General features: G+C 43.4%; 1 protein-coding gene across 1 annotated transcript in view; it reads left to right on the top strand.

The window, feature by feature from the left end:
• VAV3 (vav guanine nucleotide exchange factor 3) overlaps positions 1-21,241 on the top strand; it is a 1,223,230-nt gene that overhangs the window by 661,058 nt on the left and 540,931 nt on the right. The window contains exon 12 of the mRNA XM_086953893.1: positions 4,054-4,140. Coding sequence (XP_086810019.1) covers positions 4,054-4,140 — 87 coding nt within the window. The remainder of the gene's footprint in view (positions 1-4,053; positions 4,141-21,241) is intronic.

The raw sequence follows: 21,241 nt of genomic DNA, 5'->3' as shown, positions 1-21,241 counted from the left end.
GTGTTGAGTGTTGGCGCACTCTTACAGAGGTCTGATTACCAAGAGTCATGAGGTGCTCCGGGACACAATATTGCTACAGTCCCATGGGAGTAGCTAAAGAAGGGGACTAGGGCCGTAGCCAGAGGAGTCAAGCCCTACATAATATATGCTTGGAAAAGAGAGAAGGGTTCTTCAGTGTCTCTGTTGATGCCAGAGCCTTCTGTCCTCTTCGAAGGAGACATCTTAGGAGGCGATTCTCAAAAGACAAGGGGCTCCTCGGTATTATTTAAGGGCTAAATGCATAAAAGTAACATCAGCTGCATTTTTATACAGCAACCTGCACAACTGTGCATTCTCTGCACCAGCAAACAGGTTCATGTGTCCTGGGGGGACCACCTCATTCTGGGCCATTATGAAGGCTATTCCAGTCCTGAACTTTCCTCCTAGGACATAATTGTTTTCAAGGGTGTTAGTCTAATTAGTTCAATGGAAGCGACTTATTACTTCAGCATACAGAAAGCATTAGGTTATCAAAAGTCCAGGATTGGAAACAGTGTCCATAATGGCCCGAAGGAAAGTGGTCACCCTACTGCGTGCGCCTTGAATGATGCCTTCTTGGAAGATAGTTGGACGTTGTCCTGTATGAATTATCACAGTGACTTCAACAATCATTTAAAAAGGGAGGGGGATACTCTTGTAATGGTGACTCTGGTGTTTATGCACCCTGAACTCCAGTATAATCCAAAGCCTTGGTACTTTAGGTCTAATTTTCCTCATCTCTAGGTGTGCATCAGACAGGGATTATTGACAGTCATTCAGTAGCAGATTGACGCAACTCAAAATTGCATGTTCTGAAGGTGTTACCAGCGACTGGAAAACACAGTTCTTGATTTATAGTATCGGGACACACAGAATGTTATGATTGGGCAAAGAACAACTACAGACAATCGTGTGGGCGAGTGAATTTTCTGCAATCTTATGTGTATGACGAGCAGATTATGGGTATTCCCGTTGAAGCAATACTAAGAAGAAAATACTATAAATGTTGTGAATTCCTACAAAGACGTAAGGGTGTCAGCATTCAGAAACATTTGCCATACCTTTATGCACTTACACCCAATTGAAGTCTGTATGAGTGATTAAATAATTGGGGAAAATTACAATTTCTCTTGAGCATTTAGAGAAAGGAATTTTTAATATGGAAACGTTGCTAAGAAAAAAAGGAAGAACGTGCAACTAGACTGGCTGGAGACTTTCTGTCCTGTGAACAATCTGTTACTGTAGGCCAGAGGTCTTCAAACATTTTGATGCCGAGACCCCCCTGTCAACATTTTCAGGCGTAAGGACCCCCAAAATGTCTAAACCTGTAGGCAGGGCTACTGGAATTATGAGGCAGATGAGGACCAAATCATGCGACAGGCTTGACTAAATTGTGTGTGTAGAAAATGTAAATAATGTTCTGTGATGCCACGTATTTTGGGATAGCATTGCTTTATTATTTTGAAATGTTTTAAACACAGTAACACTGAGGAAAGATTTCACCACATCAGTACCAGTTTATAACCAAAATACAGCAATTAACATCATAAAGATGTCTAGTCAACCTTTGTGAAGGGCCTCCCACTCCACACGTTCGGCTGTAAGTGCAGAGTGGGACGAATTAATGCATGTTAGTGATGGGGATCAGTGTGAGTGCATTGTGATCAGTGTGAGTGCATTGTGATCTCTATGAGTGCAGGGTGAGCGGGCGAATGGTGTGAGTGCATGGTGATCAGTGTGAGTGAGGGTGAGCGTGTAAATGATGTGAGTGCATTGTGATCAGTGTGAGTGCATTGTGATCACTGTGAATGCAGGGTGAGCGGGATAATGTTGTGAGTGCATGGTGATCAGTGTGAGTGCATTGTGATCCATGTGAGTGCATTGCGATCAGTGTGAGTGCATTGTGATCACTGTGAGTGCATTGTGATCGCTGTGAGTGCATGGCGATCGCTGTGAGTGCATGGTGATCAGTGTGAGTGCATTGTGATCGCTGTGAGTGCAGGGTGAGTGTGAAAGTGAAGGTGAGAAAGAGGAGTGCGTTGTCTGAATGCAGGGTGCATTCACAGAAACTTGAAGCGTAGGATTTTAGAAATAAGTTAAACTATTGCTATAATGGCATTAATCAGGGATCGAGGGTGGAGGAAATAAATAATGTGCGGATCCTGCAACAAACTTCCAGTCTTATGATCAGGGTTACCAGCTCATTATTTCGATGGCCCAAAATAAGCAGTCACCTAAAGCTGTATTTTTAGCACTTATCTGTGAATACTTAGAAAGCAAATATAAATAGAAAGCACTTTTATTTGTGTCACTTTCAATTGTGTTCTAGGACTGCCTCAATGATCCATGACTGAATATTAAAGAGAACAAAGACAGAAAAGTCACATAACTAATCAATATATACTTTTTTATTTATAACTATTTAGTGTCAAGAGCAGGTCTCTGCAGGCTCTTTAAACAACACACAGCAGGCATTTTTCTTTACGCAACCCAACTTTATATTTCTTTTCATTAAATGCGTTCTCAACCTACAGCAGTAAGTGTAAAAATACAAATGTAAGGAAGAGACAGAGTGGCAGCCCAGGGGGTACTGGAACCATAACAAAAACTAAGCCTGGGTAACTAGTTAACAAAGGCATGTAAATATGCAAATGGTCTTTAAAGACCTGTGAAAAACTCGGGCCTGCCGGAGATAAGATTCCAGCCACTGCCCCGCCGAGCCCCCATCATCGCGAGCTGCACTGCAGCAGCCCGTGCTGAGACACAGGAAGGGGGAGGAGGGAAGCTGAAGCCCTGTAGGCCAGGGCAGAAGTCTGACTGTGAATGTGCGACCCCCTTCACATCACTCCACGCCCCCCCCTGGGGGTCACGCCCCACAGTTTGAAGACCCCTGCTGTAGGCTTATAGCAGCAGAAGGATTGCAGACAATGTATAGACCTTGTAATTCCCCCTATAGTAGCCATTGAGAGGGAGTTGTGATTCATTTGAAATTAGGAAATCTATACAGCCATGGAAGCCTATCCCCTCCCTATGTGGCCCTCAGATTTTAGGTGTACCCTCATTTAAATATGTGCTATTCTTACAGCAAGATAAACATAAGTACCAATCAGTGCTGTATTAATGCCTGCTGCATAAACGTTAAGCAATCTACAGGGCACAGTTTCGTATTGCATTGGGATGAGACTTTTATCGTTCATAGGCAATAAAAAGTGCACCACCGATTTGCCTAATACTAATCGCTGTTAAAGCAAGATGTTACCACGTGGTCGGTAAAAGAAAATGCATTATTATGCATTAGTTACTAATGCCTATATCTCATGACATGTCTCAAGCCAGCCAATGCAGTTTGCCTAATGTGAACTCACACTGTGTGTGTTCCACTGATGTCACTGTCCACAAACCTCTCAGATACTGACAACAGAGCAGCCTTCATCCCAAAGCTAGTTGAGGACTGGAGAAGGGCCTGCCAACAACCTGCTTAAATGCCTTAACCACATATGGTTACACCAGGATCATGCATGGCTGACCATGTATTAACCAGGGATAACCATAGTTTGTCCTGAATATAAAAAGGACAGTGAAGGATGAATGTCCTGGATGTGTTGGCTTTGATTTAAATGTGTGTAATTGTGTGCATGTAGAACCCTTCTTTTGAATTCTATATAATCATATATGACCCTGCATAATTTTGCTCTAAAGTAGAGACCTTGCCATATCACCTGTGAGCTCACAGATGGCAACCAAGACTTTACTTTCAAGAAACCCTTGGGTCTTTCACAAGTCAATAAATGAAGAAAAGGGTGTTATACAGATGTCAGCAAATATTACCTTTCTGGAATGCACCTTACAAAGTGTGAGACTGAATCATTTATCATGAAGATTCAACCAAGATTTAGGCTGGCAGTGTGAGCTCGAAGTATGTCTACGGAAAATCCATGCCTCTGAAGGTGTGTTCCGGTAAAAAGCAGCACATCTTAAATAAAATGATGGATCAATTTGCTTGTTCTTACTGACACATGGCTTCTTGTTTTGCAGGATTTGGCTCAGTATGTAAATGAAGTAAAAAGAGACAATGAAACTCTTCGTGAAATTAAACAGTTTGAAGTGTCAATCGAGAATTTGGTGAGTCTCTGTCATGAGGTTGTTTGTGATTAGGCCGATAGAAGGCGTTTTGTGGGTGATAGTGTGTTGTATTTTCTTGATCCGCTAAAGGATGTATTAACATTAGGAAGATACTTTGCTTTTCAAGAAAACATGGATCTCTTCAAATGGAATGTTCTCCTTCAGTAACCTGCAGCATAAAACGAAAGATATAGCATGTTGGTGAAGGTAATGCAGGACCTGTTTTAGTTTTTCTTCTTTTCCTTTCATGTTATGTTACATTATGTTGTGGTATGCTATCCAGATGTTTAGAGTGCACTATCACCCAGGAGGGTATGCTGGCACTGAGCAGGTGTGATTCTAGGGCACCCAGTGCCTAAGTGGACTACTCGAAAAGCCCAGTCTTTTGCAATAGTTTATTTACAATGCTCTCATATTATGTGCATTAATTGGTTGTAGGTTGTTGAGATGGCCACTCTCTTGTGTTTGGGTATATTGTTTTTATTGCAATACATTTCATTAACCGATATCTATCTATCTATCTATCTATCTATCTATCTATCTATCTATCTATCTATCTATCTATCTATCTATCTATCTATCTATCTATCTATCTATCTATCTATCTATCTATCTATCTATTACTCAGACACCCAGGTTGTCAGCAGTTCATTTATTCGGCAAGTGCAAAAACTACGCGTTTCACCATTACGGCTTGATCAAGCCGTAATGGTGAAACGCGTTATTTTTGTGCTTGCCAAATAAATTAACTGCTGACAACCTGGGTGTCCGAGTGTTTCCTGATAACAAGGGGACTTGTGGAGAGAATATGTAGTAGTTCCAATATCCTGCCTCGGACCGCCCACAACAGCCCTAAATTCCATTACCGGAGATCGTGGACTGTATAGATTTATTGACATATTCCTAATGAATTATGTAACCATACTACCGTCGTTCCTAAAGGACACAATGGATTTCCTTAATAAAATCTCAGGAATCAAATGGAAAGTAAATTATTTAATGGCAAGTATAGATGTAACATCACTCTACACGTCAATACGCCATGAGGATGGGATTAAGGCCATTAGCTTTGGAAGTAAGATCTATCAGTTATTTGGAACATTCAGCAATGTTAATAGAAATGCTTACTTATTGCCTAACACATAATGCATTTTTGTTTCTGGGGAACCTGTACCTGCAGAAACAAGGAACCGCAATTGGCTCATCATTTGCGCCCACATATGCGAATCTTCTGATGGCCATGTGGGAGACTGGAGTGATTGAAGAAGAAGAAAAGCACGAAGCAAGAATTAAAGTCTGGTGTCGTTTTATCGACGATCTATTTATCATCTGGGACGGAAATAGCGACGATCTCCAAATATTTATTGACTCGCTGGAGAGAAATGATCTCAACCTCCACTTCTCTTCATCGATCAGTGCAACCAACTTGATCTTCCTAGACGTAGAAGTTTTTGTGAAAAGAGGAACCCTGTGCACTAAAATTTACAGAAAACCTACGTCGTGTAACAGCATGCTTCATGCGAATAGTTGACACCCAGTGAAGTTGAAATAGAGCAGTCCGTACGGATGATCTAGAAAAGGAAATTGAGGGGATGAGCAAGCGATTCCAGGAACAAGGTTATCCTGATGAAGTGATCGCAACTGCACGGAAAAGGATGAATTTGAAGAGGAGAGCAGACCTCCTTGAGCCAGAAGATAGCAAGAGTGATGGAACGAGGCATGAACCAGACAACAAGAAGAACGTGACACGTCTGATTGTCGATTACAACAACCAGAGTGAACTTAAAAAGGCTTTAAGACGAAATTGGAAAATCTTACTTCTTGATGAAACACTTAAAGAAAATCTGACCTCCTATCCGAGTATCACCTACAGGAAAACTTTATCACTACGTGATACCCTAACACAAAGTCACCTACAGCTGAAACCCCCAAAGAAATCATCATGGCTGACAACTCCAGGATTCTGGAAATGTGCCAAATGTTGAGCATGGCACAAATATCACAGATTACAAACTACAATCTGGACGGACTGAGAAAATAAGGGACCACATAACATGTGAATCAAAATGTGTGGTATACAGGCTCATGTGCCCATGCGGAAAATTCTACATAGGAAGCACAATTAATAAGCTAAAACTAAGGATCCTCCAACACCTAAGAGCAATTAGGAATGAGGACCCGACCTATCCTATGGCCATACACTTTGCGAAATACCATCAGTCAAACCCCAATTTGCTAAAATATGCTGGAATAAAAATAAGTAAACCATCTGAGAGAGGGGGTGATCAGACACTACAACTACGCAAACTTGAATCGAGAATGATCCTGGCAATGAGCACAGAATATCCGTTTGGACACAATCTGGATGCCGAACTGTTTGTACATTTGTAAAGCTTCCATTTGACCAAAAGATTAACTGTTTATCTACAAATCCTTCTGAAATCGACCAATGTAAATACATTTAAATAGTGTGAGAATCTTGAGGAGAAAATTCGCCATGAGAGAGGAAAATCCTTTTTAACTATATACAACTCCGAGAATGAACTGAGAAACATAACACACTGATGATGATGCCAGGATGATGGACTACAACACAGAGTCTATTCTGACCCAGGAACCTGCATTGTATATAGATGTACTTCACAGATTGAAGATGCAAAGTACATGGGAATATTGAATTGTAAATACTTACTTTGAAGTGTACAATCTCACCATGGCCAATTGCAATGACAATACAAGAAGGGAAGTCCTGTGGACCCTAGAGTCACTGTACATAATGTATAGAGCAAGTGTAATTGTACTTGTAAAAGGCATCAAACTGAATGGGTAAGAAAAGGTGGGATTGACACTGTGCAGGGTCATGAATTACGAGTACTTCACTGTAACAAGACAACCTCTAGTTGGGAATACACCCTCTCCCATCTGACGGAAAATGTATATATAGTGTGTAAATATATAGGTGTAGATTATATACACTGTAAACTATTTACAAAAATACTTTACTGTGAATTTAGTATATGTTTTTCATAAACATAATGAATTACAAAACACCTAGAAAATGGCGAGCACCATCATGGCACTACCTCTAAGTAAGGTTGACAGTCTAGACATATAATGGAAATGGAAAAGGTTTTTTTTTTAACCGCACTGAGCACTTTAAAAATGGTCTAGACTCCAGGGACTCTATGGTCCAGTGGAAGGCTAGCAGTAGCCGAAACGCATAAGCCGTCCGATTCAATGCACTTTCTTTAATTTGCACATGGTGTGTGAATAAAGAACTTTTGTAAAATCTTACCTGCTTGCTGTGCCGTGACTTCTACTGTGAAGGTCGAAGTGAGGAGAGGCTAAGATATATATATATATATATATATATATATATATATATATATATCGCTGAACAAAGTGATCCTTAAGCCAATCGAGAGCGCTCCGCAGTGTGTGCTCGGCCCAGGGGTCGGATCCTGACCCAGAGGAAATTTTAGTATACAAAGGAGGCGGCACAACCAGGATACTTCTCAAGCCTTGTTTATTTCACTTCACCCCACCAACGCGTTTCAGCCACAACTGGCCCTGCTCACGGTCGGTTAGTCCCTCCACAGTGTTGCTTTTTGTACTATCCCATGTTAGCCAATTACGAAGCATTATGGGAATTGTAGTTACAATTGTTAAAAAATAATAAAAAGAAAAAGAAAGACATTGTGTGTGCTTTTACATTACTCCATTTGTGTAATGTGACTCGTGGTTCACTGTTTTGAAAAAATGCAAAAGAAAAATTGATTTGAAAACGAGGACTCAAACATTAATTGAACAACCTAAAAAACTTGAAACAAATGCACCACCCAGATTCATAACGACCTTCAGCAAAGAAAGCGGAAATATTGCTCGTATAATGAGGAAATACTGGCATCTCCTGTTGGTGGGGAGAAAGAATACGGAGGTATTTGAAACGCGTCTGACAATTTGAAATTGAAATAAAGACCTGCTAGATCCACGCAAAATTGGAGTCTGTATTCGTTTCTTTGGCTGTGTTCCGGCTGGGCGCTGCAAAGGGATTCGGAGATACTTGATATATATATATATATATATATATATATATATATATATATATATATATATATATATATATATATAGCAGGAACTACTTATGCGAGCAGAATAGTCGCCAGAACACTTCACATGGCATCTGAGGAAGTAAGCATGGGCGGAAAATCCGTTTCGCTCGCGGATTTTGCGGATTTTCGGTAAATTCGCAATCCGCGAGATTCGCGAATCTCCCGCAAAATCCGCAAATCCGCGAGCAGCGGATTTCATGGCTTGCTCGCACTGTTCGTGTGAGTTCGCGGCTTCCCAGTACAACTTCGCGCCCCGCGAATAAGCGCAAAATTGCAGAAATACGATCTTAGCAAAACTGAAACTACTTACCAGGTTCAAAAGTTCAGGCTCATCATTAGTAGCCATTTCCTGTAGTGCTTCCTGAGGGGCCCCTCCAGAGTTCAGTTGCCAGTTGCAACTATTATGTGACCCTGCTCTGAACCTCAGAATAGTTACACATATGCCACAAAGGTCTTGAATTACAGCTAAGGGAGACAAGCAGGAGCCAGGCTGGAGGTTCAAATCCATTAATCAGCCCCTAATTCATTATTGTCAGTTGGGGCAGGGCAGGTGTTGTAACTAATTTTGCAACAATGAAAGCACTTAGCAAGTGCAAAAGATCACTAATCAGGAAGCACTAAGGAAGCAGGTGCCAGCTAAAAAAATATTCTGTGACACATTAATCAGCCCCAAATTAATTCAGGTCACTTGAGGCAGGGAAGGTGTGCTTGCGTTGCCACAATAATGTACACTGACTGGACAACCAGAGGGTGCTGTGATGAAACAGAGGGTGGCATGGGTGGGCCAGAGGGTGGCATGAGTAGTCAGAGAGTGGCAGTGGTGACAGAGAGTGGCAGTGATGAAGAAGAGTGTCCCAAACAGGCTGGACACGTAGAAACAACAAGTTCGCGAAACTTGCGACCCGACAGGTAAGTTCGCGTTTTGCGAAATTGTACAAAACCCTTGCGAACTGGCAGAAACCCGCGCGAACACAAAAAAAAAATCCGCAAATTCGCGAGAATTCGCGGATTTTGCGGATTGCGAGTTCGCAAATCCGCAAAATTCGCGAACGCGAGATTCGCAAAATTCGCCCATGCTTATGAGGAAGGCCTATGATAGGCCGAAATGCATTATGCCCGTTGCAGCTAATTAAAGTGTTTCCTCCGGTACCCCCGCTGTGGCCTCTGCTTCTTCTTAAGCTGGGAGGAGTTCTGTTTGATATATATATATATATATATCCAAAACAAAAGCCCCAAGCTTATCAAGTCGCACTCCACGGAAATGGGTTTGGCAAAACCTTTTATTTCAGAAAGCAGCATTACATCACCCGCTAATTATCTTTCCCTGACACGTTTCGTTGCTACAAGCACCTTAATCTTAGGGCGGCATATGGGGAAAACATGAAATGGACTGCCACCACTTTCACCAGCACGGCATCTGCTTTCCAGTAAGCAGCATGCCGGGAATGGAAGTCCCAATTACTCCGTTTCGGTATGGTCATGTCATCTCCCCACATTGTTTTCTGCCAATTTTAGAAGTTCAACAGCCCTCCGGTGGGCTACGGGCCATGTCTCTGCTTTCCAATGTTCAAGCAAATCCGTGCTGCGTAGGAGCTGTAGATCGATATCTAGCCCTGCAGAGCAAAAGTCCAGTTGAAGCGGTGGTTTAAATATATATTGCACAGCCTGATAAATCAACACATGGCAAAAACCAGGAGGACACATTTCCATAACTGTGCAATCATAGACACTGCCTTGACACACAGTCTGAGTGCTTTCAAACAAACGAAACTGATGTATGGCACTAAGCCTACAATTTAGTAAAATGGTAGCATGCACAAGAATGTTAACATGACCAAAATGTTAAAAATAATTAAGCAAAATAAGCCTTAAACTGCATGTCCCACAATGCACTTCGACAAGCACCAAAAGATATATAGTTGTAAGTAAAGTAGGACAACTGTGTAACACTGCCGTGACAAGGAACCATCTGGTTTGAAACGCGTAGGCTGTAACAGTGTCTTAATAAATCTACAATTCCAAAGAGCGGAGTGCTGGTTTTCCTTTTTTGTGAGAAGAATCATCGGGACCCGTCCTGGCCCCAAACCAAGCACCGACTTGAAGTTGTTCCCTCTGCGACGGGATCGTTTGAGAGTAATATTGAAAAAACAGAGGTGAACCCGACATACCCTGAATCCTCCTCAGAGATTCGTAGACAGCACGCCAAGTGATTAGAAACGCCGAAAAACTCTGGGCGGAAGCGCAATTACGGAGCCTGCCATACACTGACAACGGACCGTACAAACTGTGGGAGAGTGGCAGTGTGAACGCCGACAGGCTACCAAGCCGCAATTACTGTGACTGCTTGTAAATCAAAAGCGTCCCACAGAGGAGAAACTACAACGTGTCAGCAAGCGCAATCACGGAGGCAGACATATGCTGACAACGGATCGCACAACTGTGGCAAAGTGGCCGTGTGAACGCCGACAGGCTAACAAGCCGAAATTACCGTGACTGCCTGTGAATTGGAAGCGTCCTGGAGCCCACAGAGGAGAGACTGCAACGTGTCAGGAAATCCTTCGTCACACCCACTGGTCGAGCGCCCGAGTGCTGGGTCGGAGGACGCTACACTACCGGGAGTCTCCCAGGTAAGCGAAGAGTGTGCGAGTGCATGCAGTATGTCGAAGTAAGGTCATTAACAAAACAAAACGTTCCACCAGGAATACGAACAATTTGATGAAACTAATCTTGTTCAAATCTTGACCTCGCTCGCAGGAATTAAAAACAAAAAATATAAAGACACTGTTAATCAATGACATACTGTCATTAGGTTCTCTTAACGAAGTAATAACATTGTGAAAAGCTGTCCATAAAATACTTGCAACCACAAAAAGGGAGCAAATCAATATAAAGACAATTTCAATCAATCACCACCAATTAATTCACTATGGAGGAACGCGCTACTAAAAGAATAACGCTCGCAGAAAGCATATTCCAAAAAGGCAGAGAAAGATCAGAACGCGGCAAAGAAGAAACAAGGAAAGAATCCCAGCCTACAGTAACCACAGCTAAACAGCTTTTCATGCAACTAGAAAAACTCATGAGAAAAGAAATTTCGAGATCATGGGAAATATTAACCCTCGAAAAATACATTGAACATAAAATGGTTCAGAGGGGTCTGCGTATCTTTACTCTCCCAAACCACCCTGACACCAAACCAGAGATGTTAGAAGAGTGGGGCATGAACAATATGGATTGCTCAAGGAATATGATGCTGATCATCATTAAATATGCGAGAAAGGATGTAGAGGAATTTCATGACAAAATAAGAGACATTGAAAACCAAATCACAGCTCTGAAAGAAGACAGTGGAACTGTAAAAAAATTGCGTATGGATATGGAGAAAAACCTTGATAAACATGAGGAGGAGGTACAATTACGGAAACAAAGAAAATTCCACAGAGATGAGGACGATTATGAATTCGGCACAATTCTAACATTCGCCAAAAAATATGATATACTCAAACAGCAATGGAAACCACCAGGCGAATTACCTACCACACCATCATCCAGCGAACCGGAATCAGAAATCAGCGAGGGGGAGCAACGCACTAATAGAAATCTCCGTAGGCTCTCTTTTTTAGATGAACTGACCCTGGTACACCAGGAACAACTGGCCCCAAGGGGAAGAAACAGAAACAGGAACCAAACGACAAGACCAATGGCAAGAGGTACCTATCAGTCAAGAGCACGAAACGAAAAACAAGGAGAGGAAGGAACGAACGAAAAAAAGCGGATACAACCTGCGGAATCGCAAAGCCTCCAAAAAATAAACACAAACAACAAGAACTTAACTGATAAGAAACCACCTGACCTGATAACAAATCTTTCAAGATACACGCCCACCGAGGAAGAACGTAGACTTCTCAATAAAGGCCTGTCCTTCGGTCCGGAGATGCATCAGGACATTGTGGACACTAAAATCGATCTCTATAAATATGTGAGAAAATTAAAACTCCAAAAACACTTTACCAAATTCTCCCGTCAAGTACAACAACCATCAACAAAAAGTATGACGGATCCAGAACTTACAGATACAACCACTCAATTCGCAACTAATGAAATTCCTTGCCTTCGCACAGCGTATGAACTAGCCAACGAAACAGAAGCCTCAGCAGTGACGGATACACAAATACTATCAGAAATGGAAGTGATAACCGATAAAAGGAGACCAACAGAATTCAAAAACAAGTCAAAATTCTGCCCTATATTAAACCCTGGGAACAAAATTGACACCTTCTATGATTTAGTGTTGGCTGACCTGGAAGAAATGAAACAAACGGAAAACATCAATAAAGAAAACTTATCTAAATCAGAACGTTTGGCACTAAAAACCTTAAAGGACAACAACTCAATCGAGATCAAACCAGCCGACAAGGGTGGAAATATAGTAATTATGGAAAGAACGGACTATGTGGAAGAAGCCATGCGACAACTAGGTGACACCAAAAATTACATATGTCTAACCCAAGATCCAACATCAAAACTCAAAACTGAATTGGCTTTGAAACTACATGGTTGGAGAGAAAAAGGATTAATAACTGAAGAAGAAAAGAAATTCTTAATGGTAGAGCATCCCATCGCACCTACTATATACTTTCTTCCCAAGATCCACAAGACTCTGAACAAACCCCCAGGGAGACCGATCATCTCCAGTTGTGGCAGTTTATATGAACATATGGCAGAATATGTGGATCATTTCCTTGCCCCGATTGTACCTACTTTGAGTTCGTACATAAAAGACACCGGGGACTTTTTGCGTATCTTGATGGATACCCAATGGCAATCAACTTATATGCTAGTGACTATTGATGTTATCTCGTTGTATACATCCATAGAACACGAGATTGGCATACAAGCAGTACTTTATTTCCTAATGCAGTGACCAATTACAGAACGAGATCATTCGAAAATGCTCATAGAGATGATCAGAACTTGTCTATATAACAATGTTTTCCTTTTTAATAAGAAGGTCTACATGCAGAAGTGCGGTACCGCGATGGGAGTTTCCTTCTCTCCAAGCTATGCTAACCTCATGATGGGGTGGTGGGAGAGGAGCATAGCTTGGAGAGAAGAAAACGACCACCATATGATCGATGTAGCGTTATGGTTACGCTACATTGATGACCTCTTCCTACTATGGAAAGGAACGAGATCTGAATTCCTAATTTTCTTCGAAGAACTTAACAACAACCAAGTTGGCTTAAAATTCACCTACAATATAAGCAACAAAGAGGTGGAATTCCTGGATACAAAAGTATATGTTCAAGATAATCAGATACATACCACAACTTTCAGGAAAAAAACAGCCACAAATAGTATCCTGCACGGAAAAAGCTTTCATCCTGAAAAACTGAAGAAAAGTATTCCGTACAGTGAACTATTAAGGATGCGGAGAAACTGCTCAGAAGAAAAAGAAATGGAAAGAAACTTTGATGAATCCAAAAAAAGATTCTTACAACGCGGATACAAACATGAAGACATCATCCAGGGAGAAATAAAGGCCAGAACAAAAACCCGAGCAGACATACTATTACCCAAATCATCGGATATAGAGTTGACTAATGAACAAACAAAGACCGATCCCCCCAGGATGATCGTTACTTATAGCAAGGAATGTCATAAAATACGTAAGATTCTAAACAAGTACTGGCATCTGATACAGAAAGACCCTGATATAGGCAAAAACATAGGAGACAGGCCCCTAATGACCTACAGAAGAGCTCCCAACCTCGCGGACCATTTGGTACATAGCCATTACGAAGAAAAGAAAACGCCCAATTGGCTTACGGAAAAGAAGAAAGGTTTCGTAAGATGTACCACTTGTAAAGCCTGCAAAATAGGAAAAAATATGAAAGCAATCAATGATCCCAAAGGCAAGACTCATACCATAAGAGAGCACATCACGTGTGAAACTAGTTTTGTAGTCTATATGCTACAATGTTATTGCGGAAAGCAATACATCGGCAGCACCACTTGCACCCTGAAAAAAAGAATGTTGGAGCACATCCGTGCGATACAGAACAAAGATTTCACATATGCTATGGCAAAACACATAGCAACCCATCCCAATAAAACGTGGAAGGACACCCACTTTTTTGGCCTGGCGGCAATACAGCAACATGAACGTGGTGGAAATAAAAAACAAAAGTTAAAAAGACTTGAATCAAGACTAATCATGCGCTTCAACACTAAACAACCGTTAGGACTGAACGAGAGCGAAGAACTTTATTTTCACCTCTAAAAATGTACTCTGAACTATGCCGAAGGGAACTTAACATTTGGGAATCCACTTATGACTGATAATTGTTTGCTCTCTTTATTTTGTGCGAATGTATATTGTAGTGTCTAATTAATGGCAGTGACAAGGGCACTCAGCCCGAGGAATCAAACTGTTTGCACAGCCTGATAAATCAACACATGGCAAAAACCAGGATGACACATTTCCATTACTGTGCAATCATAGACACTGCCTTGACACACAGTCTGAGTGCTTTCAAACAAACGAAACTGATGTATGGCACTAAGCCTACAATTTAGTAAAATGGTAGCATGCACAAGAATGTTAACATGACCAAAATGTTAAAAATAATTAAGCAAAATAAGCCTTAAACTGCATGTCCCATAATGCACTTCGACAAGCACCAAAAGATATATAGTTGTAAGTAAAGTAGGACAACTGTGTAACACTGCCGTGACAACGGACCATCTGGTTCGAAACGCGTAGGCTGTAACAGTGTCTTAATAAATCTACAATTCCAAAGAGCGGAGTGCTGGTTTTCCTTTTTTGCGAGAAGAATCATCGGACCCGGTCCTGGCCCCGAACCAAGCACCGACTTGAAGTTGTTCCCTCTGCGACGGGATCGTTTGAGAGTAATATATATATATATATATATATATATATATATATATATTTAAAAACAGCAACTTTACCATCCGAAAGAAGTCAGCTCGAGCCCAGATTCGTTAGCGTGAAGTTTTTATTCAACACACAGGATGCCAAAAAACACCCTGGCATCCTGTGTGTTGAATAAAAACTTCACGCTAACGAATCTGGGCTCGAGCTGACTTCTTTCAGATGGTAAAGTTGCTGTTTTGAAATATTAGAGGGTCGCCTCCTCGCTCGAGCCTGCCACAGCAAGACGGCTGGGGGACTGGCAAACTCTGCTGGATTCATATATATATATATATATATATATATATATATATATATATATATATATATATATATGTTAACTGGAAAACAAAACATAAGTTTCAGCCACGTTATAGTTAGGAATGAGCATTTTAAAAAACCTTAGAAATTCACTTAAAAAAACGTTTGGTTTCACACATGTTATAGTTAGCTGGACATTTCACTCATTCAAAACCATTGAAATTCCCCCGTTATAGTTAGTTCAGCTAACTATAACTCACACTCCTGCAATGCATTGCTAATGACGTCACATATTACATCACTCATGACATGGTCAGTGACATCACTCATGACATCACTGATGACAACTCAAATGACATCACTCATGACAACACTCATGACATCATCCAGTGAATGTGTGTCATTCTGAAAAATATATATTTTTTATATATGTATATCTAAAGGTTGATGGAAGAATAAATGGATAAATAAGTGTCTAAATGGATTTTTTTGGTAAAATTGATTGTATAACTGACTTATTAAGTGTATCTTAGTGAATACATGTATTAACGAGTAATGTTTAACTACTTAAATATCTGTATCAGTGTCTCACTTTGTGTATAAGAGGCTGCGCCAGAGGGGCGATACTCGGTTCTCATCGGACGGTACACGTACGGTACAACTTCGGATATATATCTATGATTTTCTAAGGAACTACTGAACGGATTTACACCATTGAACAAAAAGCGTAATCTGCAAACCAAACTCTACCTTTTTGCCAAATTTGGTGTAATTCCGTTCAGCAGTTCGGGCTGTAGCCTCACTTAAAGAACCCTATGGAAAATTGCATGGGGAAAACACGTTTTGGGACCCCCCTTTTTCCTGGTCCCCACCTCACGAATCACCCCAAAACTTTCAGGGAAGGAGCCTAGCGGAGCGCCTCATCTTTTTTGAAAATTCTGTGAAGATTTGTCAACCGGCGCCAAAGTTATTCCAAATAGAATGTTGCAGATTTCCTATGGATTTCCTATGGAAACTAGGTCCTAACTGTAACTACCTACTGGTGACCGCCAGTAGGTTATATATATATTTATATATGTATATATATATAAAAAACAAGAGTTGCCTCAAATTGAAGGAGTCTCACCCAGCGAGTTTTCACCATTTATTCAAGGAGTAGCGTGAGCCTTCCGTCAGTTAAAAACATCAGTATCTGCGCCAGACGCGTTTCGAGCATGTCCTGCTCTTGATCACTGGCATACGCAGAAGGCAGCAACAGGAAAAGCGCGCCACACCTCAAGGTTGATTTTATCCCCGCCCCGATGGGCGTATACACAAGTGCACCTTGGGCGGCGTAGTTTGCTCAATGTTCATACCCCAGTGGGTCCCATGCTGCCAATGTTTAAACCAAGTGGGGATGTCTGCAACAGTCAGGTAGGTGCTCCGCAAAATACAGCATCCATGAACAAAGACTCGTTGTTCCCTGTGCATCTAATGTCCTGATGCACCGGACCTGCTTGATGGGCAGTGGGACTCCCTCGCGACTCGGGCCAGCCGCTATAAACAAAAAACAAGAGTTGCCTCAAATTGAAGGAGTCTCACCCAGCGAGTTTTCACCATTTATTCAAGGAGTAGCGTGAGCCTTCCGTCAGTTAAAAACATCAGTATCTGCGCCAGACGCGTTTCGAGCATGTCCTGCTCTTGATCACTGGCATACGCAGAAGGCAGCAACAGGAAAAGCGCGCCACACCTCAAGGTTGATTTTATCCCCGCCCCGATGGGCGTATACACAAGTGCACCTTGGGCGGCGTAGTTTGCTCAATGTTCATACCCCAGTGGGTCCCATGCTGCCAATGTTTAAACCAAGTGGGGATGTCTGCAACAGTCAGGTAGGTGCTCCGCAAAATACAGCATCCATGAACAAAGACTCGTTGTTCCCTGTGCATCTAATGTCCTGATGCACCGGACCTGCTTGATGGGCAGTGGGACTCCCTCGCGACTCGGGCCAGCCGCTATAAACAAAAAACAAGAGTTGCCTCAAATTGAAGGAGTCTCACCCAGCGAGTTTTCACCATTTATTCAAGGAGTAGCGTGAGCCTTCCGTCAGTTAAAAACATCAGTATCTGCGCCAGACGCGTTTCGAGCATGTCCTGCTCTTGATCACTGGCATACGCAGAAGGCAGCAACAGGAAAAGCGCGCCACACCTCAAGGTTGATTTTATCCCCGCCCCGATGGGCGTATACACAAGTGCACCTTGGGCGGCGTAGTTTGCTCAATGTTCATACCCCAGTGGGTCCCATGCTGCCAATGTTTAAACCAAGTGGGGATGTCTGCAACAGTCAGGTAGGTGCTCCGCAAAATACAGCATCCATGAACAAAGACTCGTTGTTCCCTGTGCATCTAATGTCCTGATGAACCGGACCTGCTTGATGGGCAGTGGGACTCCCTCGCGACTCGGGCCAGCCGCTATAAACAAAAAACAAGAGTTGCCTCAAATTGAAGGAGTCTCACCCAGCGAGTTTTCACCATTTATTCAAGGAGTAGCGTGAGCCTTCCGTCAGTTAAAAACATCAGTATCTGCGCCAGACGCGTTTCGAGCATGTCCTGCTCTTGATCACTGGCATACGCAGAAGGCAGCAACAGGAAAAGCGCGCCACACCTCAAGGTTGATTTTATCCCCGCCCCGATGGGCGTATACACAAGTGCACCTTGGGCGGCGTAGTTTGCTCAATGTTCATACCCCAGTGGGTCCCATGCTGCCAATGTTTAAACCAAGTGGGGATGTCTGCAACAGTCAGGTAGGTGCTCCGCAAAATACAGCATCCATGAACAAAGACTCGTTGTTCCCTGTGCATCTAATGTCCTGATGCACCGGACCTGCTTGATGGGCAGTGGGACTCCCTCGCGACTCGGGCCAGCCGCTATAAACAAAAAACAAGAGTTGCCTCAAATTGAAGGAGTCTCACCCAGCGAGTTTTCACCATTTATTCAAGGAGTAGCGTGAGCCTTCCGTCAGTTAAAAACATCAGTATCTGCGCCAGACGCGTTTCGAGCATGTCCTGCTCTTGATCACTGGCATACGCAGAAGGCAGCAACAGGAAAAGCGCGCCACACCTCAAGGTTGATTTTATCCCCGCCCCGATGGGCGTATACACAAGTGCACCTTGGGCGGCGTAGTTTGCTCAATGTTCATACCCCAGTGGGTCCCATGCTGCCAATGTTTAAACCAAGTGGGGATGTCTGCAACAGTCAGGTAGGTGCTCCGCAAAATACAGCATCCATGAACAAAGACTCGTTGTTCCCTGTGCATCTAATGTCCTGATGCACCGGACCTGCTTGATGGGCAGTGGGACTCCCTCGCGACTCGGGCCAGCCGCTATAAACAAAAAACAAGAGTTGCCTCAAATTGAAGGAGTCTCACCCAGCGAGTTTTCACCATTTATTCAAGGAGTAGCGTGAGCCTTCCGTCAGTTAAAAACATCAGTATCTGCGCCAGACGCGTTTCGAGCATGTCCTGCTCTTGATCACTGGCATACGCAGAAGGCAGCAACAGGAAAAGCGCGCCACACCTCAAGGTTGATTTTATCCCCGCCCCGATGGGCGTATACACAAGTGCACCTTGGGCGGCGTAGTTTGCTCAATGTTCATACCCCAGTGGGTCCCATGCTGCCAATGTTTAAACCAAGTGGGGATGTCTGCAACAGTCAGGTAGGTGCTCCGCAAAATACAGCATCCATGAACAAAGACTCGTTGTTCCCTGTGCATCTAATGTCCTGATGCACCGGACCTGCTTGATGGGCAGTGGGACTCCCTCGCGACTCGGGCCAGCCGCTATAAACAAAAAACAAGAGTTGCCTCAAATTGAAGGAGTCTCACCCAGCGAGTTTTCACCATTTATTCAAGGAGTAGCGTGAGCCTTCCGTCAGTTAAAAACATCAGTATCTGCGCCAGACGCGTTTCGAGCATGTCCTGCTCTTGATCACTGGCATACGCAGAAGGCAGCAACAGGAAAAGCGCGCCACACCTCAAGGTTGATTTTATCCCCGCCCCGATGGGCGTATACACAAGTGCACCTTGGGCGGCGTAGTTTGCTCAATGTTCATACCCCAGTGGGTCCCATGCTGCCAATGTTTAAACCAAGTGGGGATGTCTGCAACAGTCAGGTAGGTGCTCCGCAAAATACAGCATCCATGAACAAAGACTCGTTGTTCCCTGTGCATCTAATGTCCTGATGCACCGGACCTGCTTGATGGGCAGTGGGACTCCCTCGCGACTCGGGCCAGCCGCTATAAACAAAAAACAAGAGTTGCCTCAAATTGAAGGAGTCTCACCCAGCGAGTTTTCACCATTTATTCAAGGAGTAGCGTGAGCCTTCCGTCAGTTAAAAACATCAGTATCTGCGCCAGACGCGTTTCGAGCATGTCCTGCTCTTGATCACTGGCATACGCAGAAGGCAGCAACAGGAAAAGCGCGCCACACCTCAAGGTTGATTTTATCCCCGCCCCGATGGGCGTATACACAAGTGCACCTTGGGCGGCGTAGTTTGCTCAATGTTCATACCCCAGTGGGTCCCATGCTGCCAATGTTTAAACCAAGTGGGGATGTCTGCAACAGTCAGGTAGGTGCTCCGCAAAATACAGCATCCATGAACAAAGACTCGTTGTTCCCTGTGCATCTAATGTCCTGATGCACCGGACCTGCTTGATGGGCAGTGGGACTCCCTCGCGACTCGGGCCAGCCGCTATAAACAAAAAACAAGAGTTGCCTCAAATTGAAGGAGTCTCACCCAGCGAGTTTTCACCATTTATTCAAGGAGTAGCGTGAGCCTTCCGTCAGTTAAAAACATCAGTATCTGCGCCAGACGCGTTTCGAGCATGTCCTGCTCTTGATCACTGGCATACGCAGAAGGCAGCAACAGGAAAAGCGCGCCACACCTCAAGGTTGATTTTATCCCCGCCCCGATGGGCGTATACACAAGTGCACCTTGGGCGGCGTAGTTTGCTCAATGTTCATACCCCAGTGGGTCCCATGCTGCCAATGTTTAAACCAAGTGGGGATGTCTGCAACAGTCAGGTAGGTGCTCCGCAAAATACAGCATCCATGAACAAAGACTCGTTGTTCCCTGTGCATCTAATGTCCTGATGCACCGGACCTGCTTGATGGGCAGTGGGACTCCCTCGCGACTCGGGCCAGCCGCTATAAACAAAAAACAAGAGTTGCCTCAAATTGAAGGAGTCTCACCCAGCGAGTTTTCACCATTTATTCAAGGAGTAGCGTGAGCCTTCCGTCAGTTAAAAACATCAGTATAAAATCAACCTTGAGGTGTGGCGCGCTTTTCCTGTTGCTGCCTTCTGCGTATGCCAGTGATCAAGAGCAGGACATGCTCGAAACGCGTCTGGCGCAGATACTGATGTTTTTAACTGACGGAAGGCTCACGCTACTCCTTGAATAAATGGTGAAAACTCGCTGGGTGAGACTCCTTCAATTTGAGGCAACTCTTGTTTTTTGTTTATAGCGGCTGGCCCGAGTCGCGAGGGAGTCCCACTGCCCATCAAGCAGGTCCGGTGCATCAGGACATTAGATGCACAGGGAACAACGAGTCTTTGTTCATGGATGCTGTATTTTGCGGAGCACCTACCTGACTGTTGCAGACATCCCCACTTGGTTTAAACATTGGCAGCATGGGACCCACTGGGGTATGAACATTGAGCAAACTACGCCGCCCAAGGTGCACTTGTGTATACGCCCATCGGGGCGGGGATAAAATCAACCTTGAGGTGTGGCGCGCTTTTCCTGTTGCTGCCTTCTGCGTAT

Source organism: Lissotriton vulgaris, chromosome 1_1 (genome assembly GCF_964263255.1).
Source record: "Lissotriton vulgaris chromosome 1_1, aLisVul1.2, whole genome shotgun sequence".
In the NCBI taxonomy this organism is placed as follows: domain Eukaryota; kingdom Metazoa; phylum Chordata; class Amphibia; order Caudata; family Salamandridae; genus Lissotriton; species Lissotriton vulgaris.
The sequence above is the reverse complement of the archived record's forward strand: the minus strand, read 5'-3'. Positions and strand labels throughout refer to the sequence as shown.